The 14,763-nt window shown below is 41.1% G+C and overlaps 1 protein-coding gene across 6 annotated transcripts in view; it reads left to right on the top strand.

Annotated features, from left to right (window-relative positions):
- The window catches only part of LOC103365086 (amyloid beta A4 precursor protein-binding family B member 2-like), a 53,724-nt gene that overhangs the window by 25,275 nt on the left and 13,686 nt on the right, over positions 1–14,763 (top strand). For 5 of the 6 annotated variants that reach the window (XM_008292426.1, XM_008292421.1, XM_008292424.1 and 2 more), the window contains exons 5-12: positions 3,320–3,564; positions 4,640–4,771; positions 5,359–5,427; positions 6,234–6,284; positions 8,163–8,248; positions 8,629–8,689; positions 11,240–11,386; positions 12,010–12,137. In XM_008292426.1, coding sequence (XP_008290648.1) covers positions 3,320–3,564; positions 4,640–4,771; positions 5,359–5,427; positions 6,234–6,284; positions 8,163–8,248; positions 8,629–8,689; positions 11,240–11,386; positions 12,010–12,137 — 919 coding nt within the window. The remainder of the gene's footprint in view (positions 1–3,319; positions 3,565–4,639; positions 4,772–5,358; positions 5,428–6,233; positions 6,285–8,162; positions 8,249–8,628; positions 8,690–11,239; positions 11,387–12,009; positions 12,138–14,763) is intronic. The other variant, XM_008292427.1, reaches the window with a different exon arrangement.

Here is a 14,763-nt window from a genome sequence, read left to right as displayed (position 1 = left end):
TCTCTCTCTCTCTCTCTCTCTCTCTCTCTCTCTCTCCCTCTCTCTGTCTGGGGTTCTCTCTTTTGGTTACAGCATTTGGTTTGCTGTATGAAAGGCAGCTAGCTAACTATGATGCTGGGGAAAGACTACATGCTGGCCATTGTGATTGTCAATTACGAGGGTAGGTGCATTTATCGAAGTCGGCTGGAAACTACCCTGTGGGGTTAGAGTTCGAAGGCTATGTAAGTGTGCTGTGCAAGTGTGTGTGTGTGTGCACAAGCATAGGTGTGTGTGCATGTGTCTCCTCCAACATGAGGATGAAGTTTATCTCTGTAATGGTATCGTTTGCTAGAGGAATCTGCGGTCTGTGAGTGCTGTTTTTGTGTGTTTGTTGTGACTGAATGAATGTGTGCGTTGGTCTTGGTGCGGTGTTGTGTATGTGTGGTATCGTTTTCCACAGAGAACATGTGTATGTATGTGTGTTTTGCTTCCAGAAGCAGGTTGCTCTCCCCTCCCCCTCAGCTAAACTGTACTCTGGCATGGGGCTGCATGCTAACTGTGGCTATCACAGGCTAACTGCTACGTAGCTCCAGTGTGGCACATTTTTCATCAGCTGCACAGGTGACGTTAACTGTCAGCATCAGTGCTAGCACGCTAAGTCTGTTCATTCCAGTTCCTCACTTGCTACATCGCTTGCCAGGAGTGACACTGATAACTTTGACTCAGGATAGAGCCTACAAACCATGTCAGCCAGAGCTCTCCTTTCTCTTTCTCTCTTCTTGTGCGTGCACATGCTTTAATCCACATCCAGTACTCCTCTCATACTGGCACCCGTTCTGAGTCACCATCTTTCCTCTCGCTCACACCAGACAGAGACAACCAGCTTCTCTCTGTTGTAGTTTTATTTGCTCTGACCTATTTTTTCCCCCACAAAAGACTCCAACTCCCAGAAGGCACTGCTTCACAGCTCCTTGCTCTAAAGCGCAGTCTTAAGCCCTAAGGGATGTCTGCTTTTGTCAAGACTGTATGTGCACATTTTGATATGTTTTCAGTGATTTTCTGTTACTGTAGATACACTAAAAGTCTTCATATCTCATCTCTGTATGTGTGTGTTTGTGTGTCTGAATTCCATCTCAATCTGGCCTGACTGAGTCGTCATGATGACATATGGCCTGCTGTCGTGGCAACAGGCCCACGGGCTGTGTTTCATCAGCATGGTCAGCAGTTCAAGAACTCTTTGCAATTGCACACACACACACACACACAAACATAAACATACAGACCTGCCCTCAGCACCAGCTGACCAGTCCCTCAGAGCTTATATCACCTTTATGAGTTGATACAACCCCTGATGCAGTTTCAGATGATCTTTACTGCCTCTGCCACCACATCAGCTTGACACACACAAAGATCCCATCAATAGTTCAGTGTGTGTGTGCTTCAGGTGGCCTGACTGCCAGGAAACTGTAGCCTTCAGATGAGATGACATTTAGTACAAGAGGGAGTGAAGAAATATTAATAAAAGTACTCAGATTCCATCTCCACACAGGATCTCTGTGTGTGTTTTCAAGGTAACAGCTGTAGTTCCTCTAAATGTATCACTGTCAGATGAATTATGGTAACAGGCATCTGCTCTATATGCTGATGCTGTGTTCTGTTGGAGTTTAGATTTCGCATAAATCTATACATACTGAGCCAGTACATGCAACTTAATCAATTATTAAGAGTTTTTCTGGTTTTCAAATGACACCAAGTGCTGTGGGCCTTGTAGGTACAGAACATGTTTATAGCTTGTAGTGGCGATATTTACTTTTTTAGATTGGAGATGATTTCACCTCATCCTTCCACTTTATTTAGCTTCAGTTTCTTCTCAAGTCATAACAACCACAACTACACAACTGAAAAAGTTGTGACTTTTTTCTTTTATGTATTCTTTAAGTACGGGAGTCAATGTGTATAAAGTTTAGAATTGTGTTGATTCTATGTATTTAACTTTTCCAGTGAGTAGTAAAGTCAGTGGTACCACCCACACTGCTACAAGTACAGCTTTTAGTATACAGCATAAATTGAGGTTTTACCACTAATGCTTTCATTGTTGTTGCTGGCAAAGTGTAATTAGGTTTGCTAATTAGGTTTAGGTTTACAGACACAATTGACAGGAGACATAAGAGTTTGATTTAGGTTCAGGCTGATTTATTGGAAGCAACGCTGCAGACCTGGGTTACATCGAGCTTGAAGAGAGGTGGTACAGATGATGTAGTTGCTCATTTCTTTCTTTTCAATGCTTGTTACCTTCTGAAATGATCTTCATCGCCAATGCTTTGTTTTCTAAGTTAAGTGGTTTTTCAGATAAATCTGTTTGACTTTACCTAACTTGTGTATTATACGTGGAAAGAAGAAGAGTTGTTTTTTTTTTTTCTTTTCTTGGTGAGGTTTAGCTCATGTTAACATGTACCCTGACATCACACCCGCCATGAATAATCGAGATAATTTTATTTGTGGCATCGTTATGGATAATTGGCTGTCCACCCTTTTCCAGATCATAAGTCTTGTATTCGGGACATAACTTTTGATTTATGAGCTGGTGGAAAACAATGAATGGAAAAAACCCCACAATGGATCATACACCCATGGAAATAAAACAGCAGATTTGTCTCTAACAGTGTCCTGAGAAAGGAGCTAATACAATTACTAGGTCCAGAGAATAATATTTTCTCATTTGTGTCATGCTGACTAAAGCCTAATACATTTAAGCTCTGCTTGGTTTTTCTCAATGGGACTTTATATGACAACTGTTCCAAATGTGAGAAAAGAGAGACTTGTGCTTGCGCCTGTGTATATTTAGGGGTTGTTTTATGCCTGTGTGATATCTTTCATTTGAAAAATGTGCGTGGGTGTGCTGCACAAATGCAACGACAAGTGCTTAACAAGTTCTGCACAGTTGTTGTCTGTGGACACGGAGACATGGTTTGTTAAAAGGACAGCTGCAGCAGATGCTGATAAGCCCCGTCAGCTGTTGATTTTGTTCAGTGTGGGTTAACTTTCATTTAACAGCAGCCAATTTGATTATATGGAAGAAAAGTCAGAACTCTATGTTTGTGTGTTGTAACAGATGTGTTTTTATGCATGCATTTTTTTTCTCGGCATTTTAATTTTTATGCAATATGTGCAGTATAGACAGACATGAAAGAGGAGGGGAATGACAGGGAATGAGGGTCCGACTGCTCTTTGGCCACTGTGTCGCATATTAAAAGTATAAACATGTATATGAGGTCTATGAGCACTTCTATTTTTTGTATGTATCACTAAACCATCCAAATGTGCTTTTCTTCACCACCAGATATCTGGAGTGAACAGTCATTCCAGACAGACCCTGACCTGCCTCCAGGATGGAAGAAAATCACAGATATGGCCGGTATCTACTACTGGCACATCCCTACAGGCACCACCCAGTGGGAGCGGCCTGCCACCCATCCAGCTCCCCCTGGACAGACGGAATCCCCGGCCCTGGGAGACCACACAGCCTCAACACCACGTAAACACTCCCTGGGCTCGCTCAGCCCCTCACCCACTCCTGACCATGAGGTGAGAGACACAACAGCAGAGTGACACTCACACCCACAGTTGATGATGTGATCAGCCCAGACGATGCATTCAGCTTTCTAAATTTTAAACTGCAGTTTTTATGTGAAACCAAGTTGCTTCCACATTCGTGTTCCAGGGGTATTTCGTAGAGAGCTCACACAGGATAACGCCTAAACAACATGAAATTGCTAAATTTCTTTTTCCTTTTCAGTGGGAATGTTAAAGAATGTATGTTATTGAGAGAATCCAAACTATTCCAAATAATTGCCTTTAAGCAAGCTTTTTGGCAACAGTGGAAAGGGGAAAAAAGAAGTATTTTAACAGTAAGAAACCTCCAGCAGAACCAGACCTAGGGAAGACAGTCATCTGCCTCCACTGGCTGGGGTGAGGCTAGGGGAGAGGGAAAAGAATAGGAGGGAGAAAACAGATAAACAACGCAAAAAAGAACATTAAACACTTTGGAGGTCGATACGCCCAGTAACTGCAGATCAGAAACATGTACATCCTGAGCCTAAATTAACTAAAGTGAGGACCAAATAAAAACTACAACAGAGAAGACAAAATGTTCCCCAGCAGCCTGCATCTATAGCAGCATGACTGCAGGGTCACCTGAGCCAACCCTGACTGTAAACTTTATCAAAAAGGAAAGTTTTAAGCCGAGCTGTTACAAATTTAATCGGCTTAATGTGGATGTATGTAAATGACTGCAAACTGTTTTATTTTTTTCTTTCTTTCCTGCAGTGGTCAGGCTCAAATTATGGTTGGAGTATATTCTGAAGACAATCCACACACAAAGTATAGAGACAAGGAGGAACAATAGGAAAACTAATGAAGTCATACATTTAGATTAACGCAGAAGTAATGAAGTTGAACTTAAATGCCATGAATGCAATACATCTAATAAAGTCTTATTAATCCAGTGCAATTTAGCTGAAAAGGAAAATTATATTGTTAGTCTCGATTGGGTAAACATACCTAGTCAGTATTTATAGAACTGGTCGCAGTGCACAACAAAGATGTAATGAATACAGCATTTTTTTAATACCTGCTTTTGTGTGTGTGTGTGTGCATGCAGTCGTGCCAGGCAGAGGTCTTCTTTAGGGCTTCGACTCGCTCAGGCAGCACCACCTCTGACAGTTCAGTGGAGCCTCTCTCCACTCATGAGCCCATCCTCCCCACCTGTGGATTTGTCAACAGCTGCTACTTTGTAAGTAGCAAACAAAAAAACGTCTTTTCTGCTTCACTGTCTTCGATGTTCTGTATGTTACATAAGAATTAATTTTAAGCTGCCATATGTTCACATTTCTTTTGACAATGCAATAACTTTGTCTGACTTGATATGTTCTTTTCTGTGGCCTTGACTAAGATTAGTAGCAGGCTGATAGAAATACACGTCAGGACAGACGGGTAAAAGAGTGAGGCACAGAGAGGACCATCAATACTCCAGTCCAGCGACAGAATACGGGAATACAAGAACACTGAGCCAATCAATCAGTCAATCATGTAGAATGATGGATGGAAATGGAGAGAAGAAAGAAGATTGATAGAGAGCAGCATGTTGTAGATAAAATATTGATCCAGTGAGAATGGACTGATGTTGACAGATGGATGTGCCAGAATCTCTCCCTGGCACATCCATCTGTAGCAACTGACCTCCAGACTGCTTGAGAATTAGCCAGTGACACCAAAGCCAAAATGGCAGACAGACAAACACGGTGTGGTAACCGGTCCACTAGATTCTCATTATGGACATCATAGTCATTTCATGTCTCTCTCTTTTCTTTCTCTCTTTAGCCTCGTTCCACATCTCTGCAGGGAATTTCAGATCAAGAGTGTCGCTCTCATCATGATGATGAGGACAAGGTAGAACCCTCAAACTTTCCACAAACTATTCTCTTCCTTCTTTTATTTTTTGAAGGTTTGCGTGTGTGTGTGTGTGTGTGTGTTGGGAGAAGATAAGACAAGTAATTCCTGCTGTAACTGTACCTATATTGCTGTATATGCCTGCACGTATCATATACAGTGCAGTGAGCAAGTATTTGGACAATGACATTGATTTGACTCAGTCGTTCAGCACATTTCAATTAAAACAATGACTGTGAGGTTTAATTGGTTTGGTATGTGCACTGAGAACAAGTGCAGTAAAAACATTCGTAATGAAGACTGCTTTGTGCAGTGGTATTTTCAATGTGTGCAGTAAACACTGACTGCACTGTGTTTAGACTTTACACAGTCACCACTTACCTATTCTGTTTTAAAGCGTAATATGACTATTAATATTTAGATCCATTGTGTTGTAGTAAAGTTCAAAAACAACAGAAAAAGTGTCACTGTCTAAAAAGTCACTGATGGTACTGTATATCTGTATTGCTTTTGTTCTACTAATCAAGAATCAGTAGATTTTCAGTAGCAAGGTGAATGTTCAATAGGAGCAAGACAATCAGAGGAAACATTTGAAGGCTTGATTGACTGTTCTTTGAGATTTCAGTTTAATTTAAGAAATGTTTTGCTGGTTTGCTCCTTATTGCAACACCCACTCAGTGTGGAGTAAGCTAGTTAGCTAACAACCTTGTTGTCTTTCTTCCCTTGCTCCCCCCTCCCCCTCCCACCTTTGACTCCCAATCCTTGACCCACCACTGTGTGTGTTTGTGTTTTAACGCTGTATGTAGAAACAGGTGTGGAGTGAATTTGGCGGAAAAATTGATAGTGAAGTGTGGAAGGCAAGTATAATGCACTCAGTGTCAGCGAGTCTTGTTCTTGGTCTAACCTCACCCACTGTGTGAGTGTGTGCATTTATGCAATATGTGCTAGAAGTTACTGCCTGGGCAAAAGCATGCGTGGCTGATGCTTCAACATAAATGTAACTGCACCAACCACAGCATTTTATCATGCCTGAGATGTAAGAACGTGCTGCAGCAACACATTTAACAGGTTGTTTCTTTCTTCACATATGCGGGTAAAATATTTTCATCTCTCTGTCCTACTTATACAAACCTGAATGTATTTGCACACACAAGTGTGTATATACAATGTGTTAACTTTCTTTTCCTGATGCAGCATGCCCCATTACACATAACACACCAATGCCATTTCTTCATCCAGCAAGGGCATTCCTCCCACACTTGGATGCATGCTGGCATACACTGTGTAGGGTCTAAATATTTACATTTGGTTTTTGCAAGGTTTGTGTCTTTCAGCCCTTTTCCCATGTGGCCTGTAACCTGTGATTTTTTTTTGACAGTTATACATACTTAAACATATTGGTGTTTTTTGTTTATGATGCAACATTTCTGGACATCTGCCAGAAACGTTCAACCAGCTGCCATAGCTCTGGTTGGAACAAAAGTGCCAGCATTCCTGGTAAAAAGCCAGGAATGTGTTTTTCTGGGAGCATTCTTACGTGCCGTGTTACTGTGTTACACCAAGTAAGACAACCGCAAGAGACGACGAAGCTGTTATGTAATAGAAAGTTCCAACATCTGGAAAAGGAAAATCAAACCTAAAAACAGATGAACAACACGTGAATATCAACACTGCTAAAAGACTTATGTCATAGTCTCTTCTACATTAACCCTCTGAACCCCTAAACCTACCAGTGAGTTTGAAAGGAAAGTGTAAAAACAGAAAGAATCATCAAAGATTTTTAACTTTCATACAGTCCTTGAACTAGTCGTGTGACTTTTAGTTTCTTTAGTAAAAACAAACAAATGTAACCTTAAATAAAGAGGATATTTTATCAAAATCACTTCATTCTATGTCCTATTTAGCAAACTGCCAAAAATGCATTCCTTTTAACGGAAATAGAGTCTGTAAAAAACTAAAAGCACAACAGAGAAGCAATTACTGAGTCAGCTGCAACAGTAAAAACAGTTCTGGGACTTTTCACCTGAGCTGAACTGCAGGCTCTGTTTACACACAGCAAATAGGAGACAAGTAAAGACACAATTTAAATGTAAGTAGTAAACTATGTATAGTATGTATAGCCATCAGTTAGTCAAGTATTGGTACCACCTGTGGGCACTTTGATTCCAGGTTGTTTTTCAAATGTAAAAAGAATAGTCAAAGAAATCCATCTTTTGCTTTTTCTTTTTTTTTCTCTTCCTTTTTTTATTTTTATTAAATGATTTAAGACGTAACTGTATCATACTGCACAAAATACACAGTTCTCCCTACTTTTAGCAATGACTATACTGTTTCCGCAGAAGTGCAGGACTTTATTACTTTATATTCCAACAATAAAAGAGCCCACAGTAAGTAGAAATGTGACAGTAACATATAACACCTAAAAACTGCTTGGGGTTCAGAAGGTTAAGAAATGGTAACAAAATACATCAAGATCACTTTACAACAACCATGAAGCACCTAAAAATAAAAATAGCAAGCATCTTATTTTTGATTTTTATGTCCAGTGGGATTAAACTTGACAGTTGTTTTTTTCTTTTAAACATGTAGGAGACTTGTGTGTTAACGACAAGTCTCTGTTAAACCAGTCCTCCCAGACAATATTACAGGTTACATGTGTGAAAGGGGCTTTAAAGTGGACCCCTCTGGCCAAAGGTGTCATTTTTCACTCTGACAATGTCACCTGTGTGCGTCAGGACCTGCAGGCGGCCACGGTGAACCCTGACCCCAGTCTGAAGGAGTTTGAGGGTGCTACACTTCGCTACGCATCACTCAAGCTAAGGTGAGACACTTGTACACGCAGACACAAAACCTACACGTCCATGAACGCAAAAAGAGCTGCACTAAATTATAAAACATGTTTTCCTTCTTTTTCTTGCTTTTCAGCCACATGTCTCTGTCTCTTCTAATTAGTTCTTCTCTTCTCTAGTCAGTTTCTCTAACCTTGTGTTTAATTAGAGTCAAATGAGTTGAGACAGAGCAGGAAGTTGGTTCTTGTACTCAGGAAATGGGTCCATGTTGTCTATTAACGTAATGACTGCCTAAAGCCTTGGTGACATAGAAACCTTGTTAACACAGCAGCTAATGATTACATTGGTAATAATGACACGCTGGTATTCATACAGCTGCATCCTGTATGCCATTTTTCTTTTCTTTTTTCAGGAACCGTCCAGCTGTGGAAGAAGAGGAGTCCAGCAGTGTCAACAGTGACCCAGAGGCAAAAGTATAAAAACCTTTTCCTAATTTAGACCTTAGCCTGAAAAGTGCTCTTTGCGTTTCAGAATCTGTGGTCTTATGCACAGGACTAAGTCATACTTAACATCAATTTGCAGCTATTGCAATTTATCTATTTAGACAATTATTAGACAGCACGATTTTGAACTTTTAAGTGTCTGAACAGTTCATTTGGGAAATTCTTTGTCAATTCAAGCAAATTTTTGGATTACAACTTCTTCTTTGCTCAATGTAACAGACTCTAAATCTATTAGTGTTGGCACAATACCTTCACTAATGCAATGTTGTTTTATGTAGAGTCTAAGGTTACATACTTCAGGCTTGTATTTATGTCTTGTGTGATCCTACCTTTAAACACTGTTGAATATAATCAACATTCCCTGTACTCAAGGCTTCCTGCTTTGGAATGACGCTGTGCATCTCTAAGTCTGTTGGTGTACTGAACCTGTTTGGTTCCATGTGGTGTTATTAACACATATGATCCATGGTGGATCAGTGTGGCTGGTCCAGCTATAGGGTGAGATAGCTGGGCACTATTGCCCCCCAGTGGTACGACAGGGAAATGCAGCTCTTCGCTGCACATTGGTGCATTACGGCTGAAAAGATTTTTTTCGTCACATGGTCATACAGTATGGGCAGTAAATGCAAAGTGATGGTTTTACAAGGCTGTGCAATGAAAACGTTCTTTAAAACCAAAAAAAAAAAAAGGAATAATGAGGAATAAGACAGGGATTTTTTGAGTTGCAAGTGTGATTACTGAAAGCTGCTGCAGCCACTACACACTGTACAGCTATCGAATGATCAGGAAGAGTCTGATAACAAACCCGCAACCTTTAGGTTAAAGGACAACCTGGTTAACCAGCTGAGCCACAGCTCAGGACACGGTTATTAATTACTCAGGCTTCTTAACCCTCTGAAAATCAAGCAGTTTCTGGGCATTTTCTTTTCCTGTCACATTTTTACTCACTGTGGACTCAGTTTTCACTGCAATATAAAGTCCCATACCTCTATGGAAACAGCACAACCATGGCTAGAAGGAGGGAGAACTCAAAAACTGTCTTGTGCAGTATGACACAGCCATAATGCCAGAAATAATAAAAGTAGAAAATACATCTTGGATTAGATATTTTGTGGCTCTACATACTACAGATATTATACGACTTACATTTTTAAATGGCACCTATAGTTTTCTCATTTCTGTGTGAATGCAGCCTGCAGTTCAGCAGAAATGTCTGTTAATGTTTGTCATGTGTCATCTGAGTCACTTGTGGCTTCATGGTTGTACCAAGGAGGTCAGAATTTTAGCTTTTTACAAAACCTGGTCAGTGTGAACAGTGTATTTTTTAGATAATTTTCAAATGAGACATGTAAACTGAAGTGATTTTGATGAGATATCACAATTTTAAGCTTAGATTTGGTTAGTTTTCCCAGCCTAATGGCATATCACAGAGGAGTAGTTCAAGAACTGTCAAAAAGCTAAACATTAAATCCTTCTCATTGTCTAACATTAAAATGAGACATTTAAGCTTTTAATGCATCATGCTCAATCGAATGCCATGACCACTTGGCTGCAAAATGTCAGCTCAAGGTATATATTTAACTTTTATTTGTCTCTCATGATACAGATCCAATGCATTCTGTCACAATCTGCTCCAGTTTTCAGGGAGGCTAAAATACATTTAAGGTGTGTTTGAGGTTTCCACGGATGGCTGGATAGATCTGAAGCATTGCAGATTAGAGTTTAAACCAACACTCAGCTTGATGACGTGCTGCTGATTTGGCTGGTGTCTGCTCTGTGTGTGTGTTTATCTGGCAGAAATTCACAATCCTTAGCAACAGTGATATTGTGATGAATACCAGACACAAACACAGTCCTACAGTGAGGGCATCTGGTCCGGTAGCACACTCTGAAACACACATTAATGGCAGCAGATAGTCCACTGCAGTGGGAGATTGAAATGGACCCTTTCTCTAGTAAGAGAGATGACTATCAATATGACCTTAGTCAGTGGCAATGTTTGTATACCAAAATCTAGAAAGCTGATTGCACATGAACAAATTTGCACACTAAACTATGGTTTCACTGGTTGGTATGATAGTGACTTTATTCACGGTCTGTCACCTGCTTCTCTCAGTATCTGCCTCTCTGACCTACATAATCACCAGAGTACTTTCTGAATGGGCTGCTGAAATCAAATGAATACTTGATGAGGACAGATGGATGGGTCTCTCTCCTCTCTTTGTCTGACCGTCTGCTAGCCGGCTTTGTTGTCTTCATCTGTTTACCTGTCTTCTTTTTTCTTTGTGAAGTTTAAATTGTTTCACTTTATCTTCACAATGTTGCCAAGTCAAAACCTCAAATGTGTAATTTTAAGCAAAATGCTGGTGCCGTTCAAAGTCACTGAGGAGGAAATAGACCTTTAAGGTCCATTAGAGCCTAAAACAATGCCTACGTCTTTCGGTGCAACAAGTTGTAATATGTCTTTATGTCCTGTATGCACATGAGTGTCATCACTTCGTATGTCTGTGTGTCTTCCAGTGTTTTGCAGTGCGCTCTCTGGGTTGGGTGGAGATGGCAGAAGAGGACTTGGCTCCTGGAAAGAGCAGTGTTGCTGTTAACAACTGCATCCGACAACTGTCGTACTGCAAGAATGACATTCGAGACACTGTTGGCATCTGGGGAGAGGTGAGGAACAAGTGTTTGTGTGTGTTTGTACGGTTCTGGGTGTAAAATAAAGGATGACATGTTTGTAGTTGTTGGAAGTAAAGGCTTTGGAGAGGACCAGGGCTTGTAGAGAGCCATGGAGATGAATTAAAAGATAAGTGTGGAGCAAAGAAAACAGCAGCACAAGTTAGCCGGGGCAACAGTCTTCAGAAATATATGTCAAGAGATGGAGGGAAGAAGGAGGAAAGACGAGTAGAAAGTAGAGCAACGTTATGAAGTCTTTCCCCCTCTCCGCTGTGGTTGTATTTAATGTGAAGCGACAGAACAGAGAGAGAGAGGGCTTCATCCCTCTTTCAATAACCTTTCATGTCCCACCCCCTCTTTTTAGGGTTTGATAATTTATTTAGAGGCCTTCAAAGCCAGAGAACACTCATGGACACACACGAACACACACTTGCACACACCATATATGCACACATAGGCAAATATACTTTATAGGTGAGTAAAAAAAAGCTCCTGACCTTTAAAGAACCACTTTTTTGGGTACATCTTAAGCTGCAGGAAATAACGATTGCATGTTTTTGTGATGAGATCTGAAGGATTTGTGTGTGTGTGTGTGTGTGTGTGTGTGTGTGTGTGCCCAGGGGAAGGACATGTACTTGGTGCTGGAGAATAATATGTTGAACCTGGTTGACCCAATGGACCGCAGTGTGCTTCACTCCCAGCCAATTGCAAGTATCCGGGTCTGGGGCGTTGGCCGGGACAACGGCAGGTTAGTCACAGTGGCACTTCACTTTTGCTTGTTGTCACGACTGATTATTTGTGTGTAAGATGTCAAGTTGTGATTCTCTGAGAATGCATACTGTGCCCAAAATCCCCTTTTGCCTTCCTATAAAGTAAATACTCTAGAATCCAGTGTTATTAAATCTCTGACCCTCACTTTTTTACTCACCTTGGCCTAATTTTTCACTGCAATATAAAGCCCTGCACCTTTATGGAAACAGCAGAGCCATGACTAGAAGGAGAACAAACTCAAAAGCATTTTATGCAAAAATAGAAAGTTAGATTGCCATGAATCATGAAAAAGAAAAAACATAAAGTTGAATTTCTTTGATTATTCATCCCAGGTATTACCAATACTGGAAAAATACTGACTGTAAATATGGCAGACATTTTAGAACTTCATTTTTGTTTTGTTTTTAAGCTTAGATTTGGATTATTTTCCCGACAGAACATCACGTCACTGAGTTCAAGGATGGTTGAAAGTCAGACGGTTCTATTTTTTCAGCTTCAGACTGACAAATGGTGTGATTTTGTCAAGTTTTTAAAGATAACATGCTTTCAAACTTGCTGGTAGGTTTAGGGGTTCAGAGGGTTAACAAATCATCAGGGGCATCACTGATTAACGCCAGCGTCCATTTGTTGCTTAGATTGAAGTTATTAAATACTTCAACTGACAGATAAGTCAATGGTGAGTCTCACACACACACACACACACACACACACTTAGTAAAAGGTCATGGTAACAAATGAGGGCAACCAGACAGGTGGCGTAGTGACAGGGAGAAGAGAGGAGTTAATGATTGATGATGAAAGGATGCTAATGTAAGATTAATTCATCAGCACAAAGACGAGGATGAAAGGCAGAGAATGGCCTTTATCCTTTTTCACCACAAAGCCCCACCTGACTATCTGTTCCCTGCTTTTTGCCTCAACTCAGCTTATCACCGCAGGCTTCACTAAAGACATGTTCACACCCAACAGCAGACCGCCACTGTCCTAGGTGGCGTCTGGGCTTGTTTCCTTCATGTTGTAAAGTGATGAGGGGGAAAAGTACAAGCAAATCGGCTTCACAGCTCTTTTCTGGGACGTATGAAGGTTAAAATTACACTGTAAAGACACAGAGCGTGGTGCAGCTACTGGGCGACCAGTAGAGGGCGCTGTACACTACTACTCCATGTACAAGAGGATACCCAGTGTAGGTTATCAGGCACAGCTGGGTGATGTGGACTGGAATGGGTGGTAGTTCCTGTGTAACATCGAGTTGGCGTGTGCCTCCGCATGCATGGGAGCACACTCGCATAAGTGCACTCAGGAGAGACTAAAAGCTCTTGGAATATGCAGAACTCAGGGATCGCTCTCTTGTCTCATAATCATGCTGCCATGTATGTTGCAGTATATTAGTAGCTTAATGTCATTCTGTCTGATGAAACAAATGTGTTTTTTTTACAAGTACTTCATTCTTACCATCCACATCTTCATATAGCGGGAGAATCTGTGCAGTGGGAATACCTCAGCTGCAGCAAAGGGAGGAGGAGGAGGAGATGGTCAGAGGGAGGGGGGAGGAGGAGGGGGGTTTTGGCAGGAGAGAGGGAGAGGGTGATGAAGCTGCCAGAGGGGGAGGCATGGTTAGTGCTCACTGGGTGTGGAGCGGACAGGTTGAGGAGAGTGTGCAGGCACGCAGTATCACCAGCAACCGAGCGTCTAAAGACGTTCACAGGATTATCTGCAGGGAAATTAGAACCAACCACCGTGAGTAGATTTATATACCACTGTCTTAGTTTGGGAAGCATCACTTTGGCTCTTTTGTTTTATTCCAAAGTTGCAAAAAACAAACGGAGAAACCACAAAGAAAGGCGCCTCCGTGTGTAGGGGATGCTTCTGAGCAGGTTGATTTTTTTTTTTTTTCAAAATCTTTTTTATGTTTTTTTAAAGCTGGCTTGAGGTGTGCATGTCTTTTTATTAGCAGAGGTGAAGTGAAAAATCAAATGCGGGCGGGGGTTTGCTGCGAGCTGGGCTGTTAAATGAGGGTGGTAATTAGAGATAGATAATGCGATAAAGAAGTTGTGTTAATCTCAATCTGTTGTGCCTGGGGGAAATGCATTTGTTTACAATGCTGAGAAGCTCCAAGGAATCAAATAAGTAGCAGTTCAGGACTTTAATATAAGCATGAACAATTTTAACGTAGCAAATGTGCAACAGAAATTTTCTCCATGGTAAAGATTTCTATTAATTACTGTTCATGCAAAACTGTAGTAGGTACATGCAGGTATTCGCTGCACACCTTTGCCCATTTTGCATTTTGTTTTAATGTATTGGTGGTTGTCGGACTGTTCGTTTTAGAGATAGTATGGAAATCCGGTTAGAGCAGGGATTTTCCCTCTATCTCGCTCTCTCTGTCACACACACTTACGCACTCGTACAGCCATGTGAAAGCCTGGAGTGGTTGTGTCAGCAGAGGAATGGTACCCCCAGTGCCTCCCCCTCTCTTTGTGTGCCACAAAACTCATTATCACCACAGAGATTACAGATTCCCACAGCAACCTTGACATTTTCAGGGGCGTCGGCATGATGATAAGATTATATTTGAAATGAGATATCACTCCCTGTCCCCCTTT

Source organism: Stegastes partitus, unplaced genomic scaffold (genome assembly GCF_000690725.1).
Source record: "Stegastes partitus isolate 25-593 unplaced genomic scaffold, Stegastes_partitus-1.0.2 Scaffold810, whole genome shotgun sequence".
NCBI classification, from domain to species: domain Eukaryota; kingdom Metazoa; phylum Chordata; class Actinopteri; family Pomacentridae; genus Stegastes; species Stegastes partitus.
The sequence above is the reverse complement of the archived record's forward strand: the minus strand, read 5'-3'. Positions and strand labels throughout refer to the sequence as shown.